Here is a 15,398-nt window from a genome sequence, read left to right as displayed (position 1 = left end):
CTTGTGCTCTCTCTGTCAAATAAATACATAAAACTTTAAAATTAAAAAAATTAAATTGAGAAGTTTGGACTCATTAATTCTTTGGTTCTTTCAAATTTTGGATGTTTTATAATGCTTTTGATTCTTTCTCCTCACTTTCATGTATCATCTCTCCCATTCTTTTATTTTTTAAAAAAGATTTTATTTATTTGAGAGAGAGTGAGAGCCAGAGAGATCATAGAGGGAGAGGCAGAGGGAGAAACTGACCCAATGCTGAGGAAAGAGCCTGATGCGGAGCTTGATGCCAGGACCCTGAGATCATGACCTGAGTGGAAGGCAGACGCCTAACCAATTGAGCCACCCAGGTGCCCCTCCCATTCTTTTCTTCTTTACTTTTTCCTCTACCACTTCCTCTCCTTTTTTCCTCCTTCTCCTCTTTCCATCTCCTTTGTCTGATTCTGCTTCTCATTTGCTACCATAAACTCAGCCATGTGGACCATAAACTTTGAATTTAAGGTCCCTTCCTCTTCAGCAGTCTACCAGTACTGTGATACTCTCTTCATTTATGTTCTCTTTTTTTCTCACTTTCTTTTCTTTCCATTGTTTATAAATTACTTAACTTCCCTGGGCCTCAGTTTTTCCATCTAGAAAATAAAAATAATAGATTGTTATAAGCATCAAATGAATTAACTAAACCTCTTCATTCAGCATCTAACACAAAGTCCTCCAAAACGTCATTAACTTTATTCTCATTTGACCTTCTGCAAGCCCGTATGACGTAAAATACTATAGAACTGTTAGTTATTTATTATTTTTCCTAAAGTATCATGGTAACGTGGAAAGATAGTTTCCAGCTTGAAGAGACCTGAGTTCCAGGCAAATCTCTAACTTTATTTTTTTTTATTGGTGTTCAATTTGAAATCTCTAACTTTTTTTTTTTTTTTTTAAGATTTTATTTATTCACGAGAGACACAGAGATAGAGGCAGAGACACAGGCAGAGGGAGAAGCAGGCTCCATGCAGGGAGCCGGATGTGGGACTCAATTTCGGGACTCTGGGATCACGCCCTGAGCCAAAGGCAGACGCTCAACCACTGAGCCACCCAGGCATCCCGAAATCTCTAAATTTTTATGAGCATCAATTTCCTTATCCATAAAGTTAAATTAATAACAGATACCTTCCTAACACCTAGGGGTTTTTCGTCTCGCAGGAATGAAAAGACTCGATGCACACGAAAGCCTCACTCTACAAGTACTCCCGGAGTCACACTGGGGATGCAGTATAGTTATGAGGATTCAACGGGGTACAATTTTAAAAGATGCCTCACCAATAGTAAGCAGTGTTCCTACAATGTCAGTGTTACCTATTATTACTTCCTTTACTTTTCCCACTACTTTCCTCTTGCTCCTCAAAAAAAAGGAGTGGTTAAAATAGCCAGGGGATCCCTGCTGCTAAACTTCTATTATTGATTCTTGTCTTCTTCCTGTCTCTCATTTCCCTCCCTCCCTTTTTTCCTTCTCCAGACCGCTCTTTCTCATTACAGCTTTCCTGCCGCCTCCGGCGCCCTGCGCAGCCCGGATCTCCAGATTTCAAGCAGCTTTGAACAGACACATAACCACCCGGTACCTGCTGCAGACCAGGGGGCTCCCTTTGCATCTACCATCTAGCGCTCATCGGACAATAAAGTTTTATTGAAACAGAGCAGGAAAAAAAAAAAAAGACGCCGTCCTTCTTCCTCAACAGCCAATCAGAGAGTAGAATGACTGGCGCTCGCCGGAGCTTCAGCCATCGGAAGGCGGAGGATGGGCCTGGCCTCGCCAGAGCGGAAGTACGAGCCGGAAGCCCGCCATAGAGTGTAGCGGCCAGAGCGACTCTACAGGGAGGTGGCAGGAAAGGCTTGGAACAGCTGCCGGAGGTGACGGAGTGGCTGCCCCGCCCGGTGTGCTGGAAGACGAAGCTTCCAGGTAGCGGCCCGCAGAGTCTGACCCAGGGTACGACGGGGCAGTCGGCGTGAGCCCGTGGTCCCTGGGCGGCCTCTTTAAGGGAGGGGGCGGAGCCACGTGGAAGGATCGTGAGGGCGAGGTCACGTGGTTGGGGGTACTTGTGGGGCACCGTGGAAATCTGAGGGAGCGTTGTTGTTAGGGTGGACACCATGTGACACCCCTTCCCCCACGACATCCTATGCCTTGGGGTTCAGTGGGGTGCACGTGGTGGGCCTTGGGATCAGGCCCAGGGATGGGGGAGGAGGCCTGGCAACTCTGTCTCAGCCAGGCTTCCATCAAAGTGGCCGGTTTTCGGATTTCTAGAACCGAGTTTTAGACAGCTCCATCTCTCGTTCTTCATTTGTAGAAGTGACTCAGTGCCTCTGCAGTCCAGCCCTTGGCCCCTGTGCTTCCCGCCCTCCCAGGGTTCAGGGACTTCCAGCTTCACATTTTCTCTCCTTGCAGCTCCAGATATCCTGAGCCCAGGCCCTCCCAGCTCAGTGCAGCCATGAGTGCCGAGGTGAAGGTGACAGGGCAGAACCAGGAGCAATTTCTGCTCTTGGCCAAGTCGGCCAAGGGGGCAGCGCTGGCCACACTCATCCACCAGGTGCTGGAGGCTCCTGGTGTCTACGTGTTTGGGGAACTGCTGGATATGCCTAATGTTAGAGAGGTGGGTTCCTGGCCTAGAAGGCACACATGGAAGCTTGGGTCTAAGTCTGAATTTGAGAATGGGTGGGCAGGGCTCATTTGCAACCGCATAACCATTCGGTTGAACAGGAATATGGTGATGATTAATTAGCAGCTGGCAAAATAAGTAGGCAACTAAACCTCTCACTTTCCTTTGCTGATGAATCATCTGTAAAACCCACTGTTTTTCATTTTTAGGCCAAAGAGTGATTCAGAAAAGGAGACCTAATTCCATCCTGTCTCCTCCAATGTAGTACCTCTTAGTAAAATCATGTTGCCTTGATCAGGTCACTTTTACTTTAAGACCTCCCTTTAAAATTGAAACTGATGGGATCCCTGGGTGGCGCAGCGGTTTGGCGCCTGCCTTTGGCCCAGGGCGCGATCCTGGAGACCCGGGATCGAATCCCACGTCAGGCTCCCGGTGCATGGAGCCTGCTTCTCCCTCTGCCTGTGTCTCTGCCTCTCTCTCTCTCTCTCTCTCTCTCTCTCTGTGACTATCATAAATAAATAAAAATTAAAAAAAAAAATTAAAAAATTAAAAAAAAAATAAAATTGAAACTGATACTGCCCCTCAGTGTCAATTATAGGAATCAGGTCAGATTATGGGAAGTGTGGAATCTGGTACAATTGGGAGGAATGAACATGAAATTGGCAGTCCCTCCTCTCCTCACTCTCCTCTTCTCCTCACTCCTTTGTTCATTCACTTAAGTTAGATAAGTGCCTAGAAGTGTTAGAAGGTGTCTTTCTCCCCGAGACATGTGGCAAGATGCTAGGGACACAGCAGAGAGAACTGTTCACATAGAGTTAAGAGTTTAAAGTCTAGAGGGTGCTGGATCACCAAGATGTGTGACATCAGCTCAAGTCCTGAGGTGCTATGGTATTGATATGCGGGCAAACTGTGTTAGCTTTTTGAGAGCCAGTAATTGATGGAGTCCATGGATTTAGCCTTCAGGAGCCACTGGTATATGGAGAAAACTCTGGCTGCCTTCTTTCCCTGCGCTTTCTTCTGCAGTGGAACTAAAGAGGGTCCGTTAAGGTGAAAAAAACAAGCATTTGTTGAGTGCTTGTTTATCTCTGCGGGTCATCTGGGAATACCAGAAAAGTGTAAGACACAGTGCTTATTATCCTCCCAAAACTTATATTCCAGTTGCAGAGATAAGATGAATGGATATGGCCATGTAAATTACTCATTTAGCAAGTATTTTCTGAGAGCCAAATAGCTCTGCAGACCTGAATAGCTCTGCAGACCTAACTGGGTGGGATACCAGGGCCTGTTATCATATTGGAAAGAAAGATATTCTTCGGTAACAGCCTAAGGATTTGATTAAGTGCCAGAATGAGTGATCAGTGATTGGAGAGGAGATCTGAGTGGGCTGGCCTGGATGATGAAAGCCTCCTGGGTGCTGCAGGTCTGACGTAGAGGCCATGCAGCTCTCAGAGATGAGTGAGGCTAACGCAGGAGTGTTTGGTGAATTGGGAGGTACGGCAGACTGCCTACTCAGATTCAGAAATATTAAACATGCTCTAAGGACCAAAATGCAGTTTACAATGTCTGAGTGCGTGTGTGTGTACATGCACGTGCGCTCACTACCAAACACTCTGAATGTGCTCAGGTCTGAATTTGGGGTAAGAATGAAGACGTACGGAGGAAGAGGGCATGGTGGATTGGGGGGAGTAGTGTAGACAAGGGCCTGGAGGTGGCAATGAGGCCTTCGTATAGGGAGAGCCATCAGAGAGGCAGAGAAGTCCTGGGGGGGGGGGGGGGGCTGGGAGAGCCGATGGGAGAAGGGAGAGATGGGGCCAGAAAGTGGAATTGAGAACAGAATGAGGCTGGGGAACTGGAGAGAGGCCTGTCCTGTCACCTCTTCCTTCGTATTTTTGCAGCTGGCTGAGAGTGATTTCGCTTCCACATTCCGGCTGCTCACCGTGTTCGCCTACGGGACATATGCTGATTACTTAGGTAACCAGAGGGTTAGAGCTCTGGAGTCGTGGTGGGAGAAGGGCAGTTTCTGGAAGGACTTCAAAGAAATTCCTGGGAAACCCTCCTGGGGTACACAGGGTCAGGGTCAAGACCTGAATTGACATGGAAGACTAAAAAAATTTTTTTAAGTAGAGGGTAGGAAGCTAGGGCTTCCCACGAAAGTGTAATCAAGATTTCCTCTGCTTTGTCCTTTTATCCCAGCTGAAGCCCGGAATCTTCCCCCACTCACGGAGGCTCAGAAGAATAAGCTTCGCCACCTATCAGTTGTCACCTTGGCTGCTAAAGTCAAGGTGAGTGACAGTCCATCACCCCCCCAAACACACACATACACCCAGTCATGAGGCAAAGAGTCCCTTCACAAGGGATGGTCCAAAGGGAGTTTGCACTTAGACAGCCTTGGCCCACACTTAACCAACCGAGCCACCCAGGCATCCCTGAATATTCTTAGTTTTCAGTTTTGTTTTGTGTTTCATTCAGCATTTTTTTGCATTTTGGGTCAAAATAGCAACCAGGATACCATTTACTTGTTTAGCAATCGCCTGCCTCCTCACAATTGGAAGTCCCACACAGGGGTGCCTGGGTGGCTCAGTCGGTTAAGTGTCTGCCTTTGTTCAGGTCATGGTCCTAGGATCCTGGGATCCCCTCATCGCTGCTCAGCAGGGAGCTTGCTTCTCCCTCTCCGCCCCTCCCCAGCTCATGCCCACTCATGCTCTCCTGCGTGTGCGCTTTGTCTGTCTGTCTCTCTCTCTCTCTCTCTCTCCCTCTCCCTCTCTCCCTCTCTCCCTGTCAAACAATTGAATAAAAATCCTAAAAAAAAATAAAGTCCCGTACGAATGCCCTCGGCTTTCAGATTTGGCAACAAAGCTCTTTTCTGGCGAAGTACTAGGCTTCTATATGCTAGAGTCAGAAGTATATGGTCCAAAAGTAGTTTCAGTTAGGTTCAGTTTTTTATTAAATATTCTCCCACCCCCCCCACCTACGTTCTCTCAACTGTTACTTGATTCTCTTGTCATTCTCATGACTTTACCTAAATCAGGCTCCCTATCGTGAGATGCCGCTTTGGAAGGAAGTGGGAGATAAATGATAAACAGTAACACCAGAGCCCTCCCCCACCTCTTCCCGTTAATGCTAGGCTTGTATGCTCCAAGGTCTGTGTGCTGTCTTGAGCTGTGGCTGGAGGATTGACATCCAGGCAGATGTCACTTTCTTCCTCGATGGTGTGGGAGGTAAAGGGTGGTAGGGGAACGTAAATCTTCTATTTTATTTGCAGTTTTCCTTCTTGGAATGTTTTCAGGTGGCAGTATTTTCCCTTATTTTGCCTTAGAACCAGACTCTTAGGGGCACCTGAGTGGCCCAGTGATTGAGTGTCTGCCTTTGGCTCAGGTCGTGATCCTGGGGTCCTGGGATCGAGTCCCACACCAGGCTCCCCACAGGGAGCCTGCTTTATCCTCTGCCTATGTCTCTATCTCTGTCTCTCATGAATAAATCAATAAAATCTTTAAAACAAACAAAAGAACCAGCCTCTAAGAGGAAATCATTTAGGAGTAGGAGTGGAGGATAGGCAGGGGGGATAAGGAGGGAAGAATCTTGGGAGCCCTTCTATGCTGCAGAACCTCACAAATCCCAGCCTGACCTCCCTGGGCCCCAGTGTATCCCATATGCAGTGTTGCTGGAGGCCCTTGCCCTGCGTAATGTGCGGCAGCTGGAAGACCTCGTCATTGAGGCGGTGTACGCCGATGTGCTCCGCGGCTCTCTGGACCAGCGCAACCAGCGGCTGGAGGTTGACTACAGCATCGGGCGGGACATCCAGCGCCAGGACCTCAGTGCCATCACTCGGACCTTGCAGGAATGGTGAGAACTGGCTCCTGGCCCTGGCTCTTCTCTTCTCACTCTTGGGGGGTAGGGGGGAGGACTGGGCTGGGCTGCATAGGTGGAATCCCAGAGGAAGAAGGGAAGTGAGCTCATTCCTCCAAAAGCTTCCGAGGGCAGAAGGGAGCAGAGGAGGGCCTGAAGAGCAAGAGGCTGGATGCAGTGTCCTTGGCCTAGTAACTGGGGGATGGGAGAGGGAGCAGTACTCTGGAGAGGATCCTCACTGGGATGTTGGAGCCTCACTGTCTTCAGTTGGATTCATCCCACTGGTCTGTAAGCAACACTGTAGGCCATGGGTCTCTTCCACTTCTGTTTCTCTCTTTATATTCTTGTCTAACATGCTTTTTTGTTTTTCCCTTCAGCATCCACCTGTTGTTATATTTAGTTCCTCCTCACAACATTGCACATTATTCCAGGCACTTCCCCTACCTCTCTTGTCCAACAAGTGTCTTTGTGGCTTCTGAGACCCTTGTTGCCCGTGGTCTCCAGGTGCCCTGGCTAGGGTTCCTGAATCAGGACAAGGGTTTGGATGCAGGATATTCCAAGTCTGTTTTTTGTGAGTATGTGATCACAGCCTCCCTTTGCTGATGCTTCTCCTTTCTTGATTCTTGCAGGTGTGTGGGCTGTGAGGTGGTGCTGTCAGGCATTGAGGAGCAGGTGAGCCGTGCCAACCAGCACAAAGAACAGCAGCTTGGCCTGAAGCAGCAGATCGAGAGTGAGGTGAGCAGACCAGGGATCCGGATGGACCCAAGTTCGTGCAGTCCAGGCCAGCTGTTCTGTGCGGGATGGGGGTGTGTGGTGGGGGATGTGGGACTGTGGCTATAGCAAAAAGACAAGGTAGGCAGGGATTGGCTGATTCTGGGTCTTCCGTCATCCTCCCCCATTTCTTTCATTCCGGTAGGTCGCCAACCTGAAAAAAACCATTAAAGTTACAACAGCCGCAGCTGCCGCAGCTACATCTCAGGACCCTGAGCAGCACCTGACTGAGCTGAGGGAACCTGCCCCTGGCACCAACCAGCGCCAGCCCAGCAAGAAAGCCTCAAAGGGCAAGGGGTGAGCCACTATGGCAGGAACTGCTTGCTTCCGGGGTACCCTGCTTTTACTTCAGTGACCTGGCTGTCCTCACCCTCTTTAGTCATTTGCATGGGGGTAGACATGGTGGGAGTCCACAGGGGTCAAGGGATTCCCTGCAGCCTCTCTCTCTCTCTTCCCTTTGCCAGGCTCCGAGGGAGCGCCAAGATTTGGTCCAAGTCGAACTGAAGGGACTGTCGTTTCTTCCTTGGGGATGTGGGGTCCCAGCTGCCTGCCTGTCCTTTAGGAGTCCTCAGAGAGCCTTCCTGTGCCCCTGGCCAGCTGATAATCTTAGGTTCATGACCCTTAACCTTCCCCTTCTCTCCCGACCCTCCTCTAGGGAGGAGGCAAGTACAAGTCATGTTTTTGTTGGTACTTTTGCTTTATGTGACTTTCTTGTGTGTCCCATTGTCTCCCTCCCCCTCCCTGCTATGCTCTCTCCCTGTTTCTTTAAGGGGGGGAGGGTGGCCAGCATCTGTCCCTGTTCGTTATACATCATGGAGTAGGTGGGGCTGCTGCTTCTGGAGCATAACCCACGTGTGTTTCTTCTCTTTCTAACCCCCATCCCTGCATGCCTGATCCCCAATTTGTACTCCTTACCCCCAGCCTTTTTTGGGCAGCATCTGAAGAGCCATAGGGCTTCCACCTTTATTCCCACCCAGAGAATTCTGGGAGCCAGTCTCCCATTCTAGGAGTCACTGGACACTTTCATCCTAGAATCCCATCACACTACAGTTGTTTCCTCTCCTCTCTCCTCCCCTTGGGTCCTGGGAATGCTGCTGCTTCAATGACCCCAGAGCCTAAGAACAGCAGCTGTCTCTTGAGATGTTGAGAGATGGTTCTTTCTTAGCCCTGGCTATCTTGGAAAGCCTGATGGCAATCCTGGAAGGATTTATACTTCCTTTTGTGAGTTTGGGGAAGGGAAGCGGATATAGATTGTATATAAAAAAAAAAAAAAAAAAAAAAAAAGTATATATACATATATCTATATATAACATGAAACAGAAATAAATCTATGAGAAGTCTATCTACAAACATGCCCTGAAATGGGTATCTTCTGTCTTTGTTATGTGTGGATGGGAAGAAGGCTCATTGTCCATTCTAAAGCAAAGTGCTGGAAAAAGAGGAGAACCAGATACTATGTGCTGAGTCCTGGCCTAGGAGCCAGGAGACCTAGATCTTGAGTCATATGACTGTAGACAAATTGCTCAGTGTCCCAGCACTCATTCAGAAGCAGCAGATGCTTTCTGAGCACCAATGTGCAAAAAGCACTGACATGGAAAATGACTGTCGCTGGCTCTGCTCTCAAGGAGCTGGAGTTCAGCCTGTTGTTTTCCTTCTTACAGAATTATAAGGGGGAGGAGTTCATAATAACCTTCAGTTTTTGCATCAGGACCACACAACTCTTGAGAGCTGCTGTAAGAAGCAGCAGGCTCCTATCCACTATCCAAGGCAGAGCTTCCCATGCTGGGAGAGTTGGTCTCAGTCTAGTGGACTGCTGCGTACTTTTTAGAATTGAGAAGCTCTAGTGTAAGGGATGGTTGACCGCCCCCCGCCACCCAACTTGGACATGAAGCCATTGCCTCCCAAGGGTCCCAATGTTGACTGAGCTGCTTTCCAGAGATTGTGTTTTTCTCTAGGTAGAGATTTAGTACAGACTGCTCTACCAGTGCCAAAGGTCTCAGTCACAGAACTAGAAAGTGGGGTGAGATCCTGGATTTTGGTTAAAAGTGGGCTGGGTGAGCCTCTGGTTTTGAGAGGGCAGTGGGGACTTCCCAGGGCCAGTCTAGTGAGCCCTACTTGCGGAGTTGACACTCCTGAGTTCTCAGTTTAGCTTTGCTCTTGACAAGTTTGTTGAGCCTCTTTTGTCTTGGTTCTCAGTCTCTACCTCTTCAATAAAGCCCTTCCCTCCACACCCTCCATTGTGTAGAAGTTGCTAATTTCTGGCACTTTGAGCCTGTCCCCTTGCCCCTCCTCCCCCGCCACCCCAACTTTTCACTTGAACTTAGTATCTTGTTTTCTTGTAAGCTAGTTCCAGCCAGTGGCACGCCATAATTCTCTGAGCTCTCTAGTTCCAGCCTTCAGTGGATGGCTCTGAGTCCAACTGTGGGCTGAGTCGGGACTGCCTGGCTTAACACCCAGAGATGGAAGGGGACCATTCACATGTTCTGAAGACATGCAAATGCAATTTGTCTTTGACTTAGAAAGACAGGGCTCTTGGCTACCAAGGCATGAAGAAGGGGGAGCAGATTATTTTGGGACTCAGTTTTTGACCATGAAACTTGGTTCAGGATTTAGAGACTTCATGTTTGACCAAGCTCAGGGCACCAGAATATTTCTAATCAATCTTACCATCACTGGCACACACTGATCCCTAATGTACAGCAGTCTTAGGTAGTCTTACGGCTGGACCACTATGGTAGGAGGAGAAAGAGGACTTGCCTTTATGAGAATTCAGAGTTCATGCACATGAAACTAGTGACACTTAAAATACTAAGCCATAGTGTCTGAAGCTAAAAACAGCAACCAGACTGTGTACATCTTTATGCATAAGAAGAGCAAAGACAACGTCTACAGTCAGTATTCATGAAATCCTGTTGAGGAGAGATTGGAAATTCTCCGTGTAGATGTGTCTTCCAACATGGATGATAGAAGGGAGCTTTGGGCAGTCTAGGCAATGTATTACCTATCTGATACAGTGTAACAAATTACCCTAAAATTTAGTGGCTTAAAACAACACATTTATTGTCTGTTTCTGTGGCTTGGGAATATGGGGCACACTTTTCTGTCTCAGAGTCTCTCACAAGGTTGCAATCAAAGTGTTAGCTGGAGCCATACCTCATTTCTGGGCTGGCTGTTCGTCAGAGGCAGCCCAGGTAGTTCTCCATCAGAGCAAAAGCCAGAGAGACTACATCAGGAAAGCAGAATTGGTCTTGTTATCTAGTCACAGCAGAGGTATCCCATTAGTTTTACAAGTCCCCCATTCCAGCCTATTGACTGTCAGAAGGCAGGGGTCACTGTGGAAGTCATATTAGAAGTTTCTTACCACAGGCAGTGTTTCGGTGGGCCAGAAGCATATCATACCAGCATCTGATGCTGGTAGCCCACAGAAACACTAGGGGATCTTTTGAAAATGCATATTCCTGGACCCCACTCCCACCCCAGTTCCTACTGAATTAGAATCTCCAGGATGTGGACTAGAAATATGCCTTCACTGTCCTCATTGACTCAGCTGTGAGCTGAGAAGTCCCATTTATATAAGCAGACTTGCTCAGATTAGTGCCAACTTGGATCAGCTAAAAGGCAGTGCAGGGCCTTGGAGACAGGTAAGGAGGCCTAGGGTCACCATCTGGAACAGAAGGATGTGAAAAGGTGAAACTTTGAGTACAGGACAAGAGAGAGGACTTGTCTCATGCTTTGAGGTTCTTAAGTATATGGCTAGGTATTTAAAAGTGTGATAAGTACTAAGATGTACAGGGTGACATGAAAGCATTTAACATAGGGATCTATATCTTACCTGGGGTCAGAAAAGCCTTCTTCAAGGATGTGACCTTTCAACTGAAACTAGAAGCTAAAGTGGCAGTTAGCCTGATGGAGGATTAGCTTTTTTTTTTTTTTTTTTTAAGATTTTTTATTTATTCATGACACAGAGAGAGAGAGAGAGAGAGGCAGAGACACAGGCAGAGGGAGAAGCAGGCACCAGGCAGGGAGCCTGATGCCGGACTCGATCCCGGGTCTCCAGGATCACACCCCAAGCTGAAGGTGGCGCTAAACCGCTGGGCCACTGGGGCTGCCCAGAGGATGAACATTTTGGGTGGGAGGAAGAGTGTGATGAAAGGTTTTATCCTGTAACTTACTGCCTCTACCCTAATAAATGCATAATTTGGGGAATGGGGCAGGGAATATAATTCTATACTTAGATATTCATTTGTCTATTCAATGAATTGTTAAATATATCTTGACTGAAAAATCTGAAATAATATAAACCATAATGTATATGTTTTATCTGTTGGCAATAGGGGTTTTGGGTGATTTTTGTCTTTTTTACCTATCTCTGTTGTCCCATCTTTTTTACGATAGTTTAATATTCATTAAGTGCTTACTATAGTCAAGCGTTATTGTAAGCACTTTACATATATAAGTTCATTTAATCCACACAATAGCCTTTTGAGGTTGATACCACTATTATCCTCTTCTAAAGATGACAGAAAAGGCACAGAGACGTTATGTAACTTGCTCAGGACTACACAGATTATAAATGGAACAGGCGCATCCCACTCCCATCACTCCCAATGCTCCTGGACAGAATGCATGGGGCAATTGTATGAGATCTCAGAGAAGTAAATGGTAACAGACAGGAAGAAACCAGAATTTGAAGTTCCGTGAAACCAGTGGTGTTTGCCATTTCCCTCACCTCCATTATTGCCCAGAGTGGACTCAAAGGTGACCCGAAACCTGTATATCAGGTGTGAACTGAATGAACTCCTCTTGGAGCCATCTATTGCAAATCTGAGGAGCAGGAAAGGGACTCCTCAGGGTCAGAGAATAGAGGAATCACCTGTTGTTTTTCTTTTTTCCTTCTCTTCCACCTCTAGCCCCAGGCGGTACCATGGTGGTGTAGGTACAGCAGCAAAATGACAGCAGTAGTGACTGGGCAGGCACTGAAAACTGAAGGAGGAGGATTCCCCTACTACAGGAGCTGTGGTCCCAAAAGTGTGAGGCCAATCTCTTTGCTTTTTTTCTTTGTTCTGTTGATGTTTAGCTCAGACACATAATGGGAAATACTCAGCAGAGTAGAGAAACTAAAGCCCCTCCCCCCTCTTTTGCCAGAGGATTGGGAAAGGAAGACCCAGAGAAGCAAAGTGTCAGGGAGATCACAGAGAGGAGGGAAACTGAGAGTCCTATAGAGTTGTGTGTGAACTCCTGGGCTCACTGCAAAGCTGCACAAGCATGCATCTGACCTTAAGCATCCTACCAAAGCTTTATGAATTGAGCTACAATGTGGACTGCTATCCAGGTCTGATTAATCATTGGGCAGCACACATACAGGATTGATTTAAATGGCATCACAAACAAAGTTAAACTCACATTGGAACCACAAGGCGAAGAAGATAAATTCTTGCCTGAATCAAACTGGTCAATCATGTGCTAAAACGAAAAACATTCTCATTAGGATTTTAGTAAGATCCAGAGTCTCAAAACAATATTCAAAGTATCCAGAATTCAATCTAAAATTACTCAGCATACAAAGAACTCTCCAGGGAAAAGACAACCAACCCCAAGACGGAGATGTTGGAATTTAAAGCAAAGACTTCAAAGCAGTTAGTATAACTATACTGGAAGAAGAAAGGGAGGAGGCTTTTGAAACAAATGGTAAGATAGAAAGTTTTATCAAAGAAATAGAAGACCTAAGGAAAAGCCTAATGGAAATTTTAGAACTGCAAAGTAGGAGTAGCCAAAACAAAATGTTCACTGGATAGCAGAATGGAGATGGCAGAGGAGTGACTTTGATGATAGTTAATATGTAAGTTATAACAAACAAAAAAGATAAAACAGAATCTCAGAGACCTGTGGGACAAGACCAAAAGATCTGACATTTGTGTCAACAGAGTCCCAGAAGGTGCAGAGAAAAAGTATGAAATAGGAAAATTATTGGCAGTTCTTATGGCTAAAATGGTCCCAAATTTGGCAAAAGCCAAATACAGATTCAAGAAGCTTGGTGAAGAGCAAACAATAAACTCAAATCTATGACCAGACACAATAAATTGCTGAAAATTAAAAACAAAAATATCCAAAGAACATCTAGAGAAAAACAACCAATTTCATTTAAGGGAACAATAACTCAGATGACTGCAGATTTCTCATCAAAACTATGGAAACCAGAGGGAACTGGAATCACTTAAGGTGCTGAAAGAAAACTGTCAATTCAAAATTCTATATCCAATGAAAGTGTCACTCAGAAATTAATGTAAAATAAAGACAGTCTTGGGATGCCTGGGTGGCTCAGCCGCTAAGCAGCCGCCTTCAGCTCAGGGCATGGTCCTGGAGTCCCAGGATCGAGTTCCACATCTGGCTCCCTGCGTGGAGCCTGTTTCTCCCTCTGGCTATGTCTCTCCTTCTCCCTCTCTGTGTCTCTCATGAATAAATAAAATCTTAAAAAAAAGAGAGAGAGAGAGAGAGAGAGATTCTTAGGTGAAAGAAAGTATAAGGATTTGCCATAGCAGAGCTGCTGTAGAAAAAATGCTAAAGGGAGTGCCTGGGCAGCTCAGCTGGTTAAGCAGCTGACTCTTGATTTTGTTTCAGGTCATGATATCAAGGTCAAGAGATGGAGCCCTGAGTCGGGGTGGGGGGGGGGGGTGTCCCATGCTCAGCAGGGAGTCTGCTTCAGGAATCTCTTCTCCCTCTACCCCTCCCCATGCTTGCTTGCTCACTCTCTCCCTAAAATAAATATTTTTTTAAAACGCTAAAGGAAGTTCTTCAGACAAAAGAAAAATAGTGACTGAGGAAACTTGGGACATCAGGAAGGAAGAGCAACATGAATGGTAAATATAGATTGTTCTCTCTCTCTTTTTTTTTTTTTTTTCAGGATCTTATTTATTCATTCATGAGAGACACAGAGAGAAAGAAAGAGGCAGAGATGCAGGCAGAGGGAGAAGCAGGCTCCATGCAGGGAGCCTGATGTGGGACTCGATCCAGGGTCTCCAGGATCACACCCTGGGCCGAATGCAGGCACTAAACCACTGAGCCACCCAGGCATCCCTAGATTGTTCTCTTAAGTCTTTAAAATGTCTGCAACAGTTGAAAGTAAAAATTATAAAACTATGATAGGTTTTCAGCATTTGTAGATGTAATACATATGACAATTATAAAGAAGAGGCAATAGGGATACCTAGGTGGCTCAGCAGTTGGGCAGCTGCCTTTGGCTGAGGTCCTGATCCCAGGATCCAGGATTGAGTCCTACATCAGGCTCTCCTCATGGAGCCTGCTTCTCCCTCTGCCTGTGTCTCTGCCTCTCTCTCTCTGTGTGTCTCTCATGAATAAATAAATAAAATCTTAAAAAAAAAAAGAGATAATAAAGCAATCTAACATGGTAGTAAAGTCTACATTTAGAAGTGGTGATGTACAGATGTGTTTTTTTTTCTTTTTATGTACAGATTCTGAGTGAACTATGATAAGTGTGTATTTTCGAATCCCTAGAGCAGGAATTAGTAAGACACACACCACAGGCCAGATCCAGCCCATTACCTGTCTTTGTAAATAATATGCTATGAGAACATAGTTATCACTTACTCATTTACATATTATCTGTGGCTGCTTTCCCATGATAGAACCACAGGCCCAGAGGTTTGCGTATGGATTCTTTGTTGTTTTTCTGGTCTTTGTTTTTTAATTCCATTATAGATGACCTATAGTGGTATATTAGTTTCAAGTGTAAAATATAGTGATTCAACAATTCTGTACATTACTCAGGGCTTATTATAAGTGCACTTCTTAATCCCCATCACCTATTTCACCCATCCCTCACTCACCTCCTCTCTGATAACCATCAGTTTGTTATTCGCAGTTAAGAGTCTGTTTCTCGGCGTGTCTTTCTCTTTGCTCATTTGTTTTGTTTCTTTTTTGTTTTGTTTTGTTTTGTTTTGTTTTGTTTTGTTTGTTTTTATTTGTTTTGTTTCTTAAATCCACATATGAGTATTATCTTTCTCTGACTGACTTAATATTGCTTAGGATAACATTCCCTCACTCCATCTTTGTCATTACAAATGGCAAGATTTCATTCTTTATGACCGAATAATATTCCTTTGTGTATATATGCCACATCTTCTTTTC

At 46.0% G+C, this 15,398-nt stretch overlaps 1 protein-coding gene across 4 annotated transcripts; it reads left to right on the top strand.

The window, feature by feature from the left end:
• Positions 1-1,554: 1,554 nt before the first annotated feature.
• Positions 1,555-14,031, top strand: COPS7A (COP9 signalosome subunit 7A). Of its 4 annotated transcripts, none has more exons than XM_072766120.1 (8): positions 1,555-1,942; positions 2,426-2,630; positions 4,532-4,607; positions 4,830-4,918; positions 6,277-6,479; positions 7,112-7,217; positions 7,399-7,550; positions 7,718-8,603. In XM_072766120.1, exons 2-8 carry the CDS (start codon positions 2,469-2,471, stop codon positions 7,755-7,757), a joined length of 828 nt encoding a protein of 275 aa, XP_072622221.1. In that variant the 5' UTR covers positions 1,555-1,942; positions 2,426-2,468; the 3' UTR covers positions 7,758-8,603. The 4 variants fall into 4 exon arrangements, with proteins under 4 accessions (XP_072622221.1, XP_025851104.1, XP_025851105.1 ...); XM_025995319.2 differs by lacking the exon at positions 7,718-8,603 and adding an exon at positions 12,164-14,031 and having other exon boundaries at positions 1,766-1,942; XM_025995320.2 differs by having other exon boundaries at positions 1,779-1,969.
• The last annotated feature ends 1,367 nt before the right edge of the window (positions 14,032-15,398 follow it).

Source organism: Vulpes vulpes, chromosome 8 (genome assembly GCF_048418805.1).
Source record: "Vulpes vulpes isolate BD-2025 chromosome 8, VulVul3, whole genome shotgun sequence".
NCBI classification, from domain to species: domain Eukaryota; kingdom Metazoa; phylum Chordata; class Mammalia; order Carnivora; family Canidae; genus Vulpes; species Vulpes vulpes.
This window is presented reverse-complemented; position numbering and strand designations above follow the sequence as displayed.

Bases quoted from the DNA above. Each gene is read 5' to 3' on its own strand.
- COPS7A (XM_025995319.2), top strand. From the start codon at position 2,469: ATGAGTGCCGAGGTGAAGGTGACAGGGCAGAACCAGGAGCAATTTCTG. The intron at 4,608-4,829 runs GTAACCAGAGGG...CTTTTATCCCAG, and splicing joins GACATATGCTGATTACTTAG to CTGAAGCCCGGAATCTTCCC. The intron at 7,218-7,398 runs GTGAGCAGACCA...TCATTCCGGTAG, and splicing joins AGCAGCAGATCGAGAGTGAG to GTCGCCAACCTGAAAAAAAC.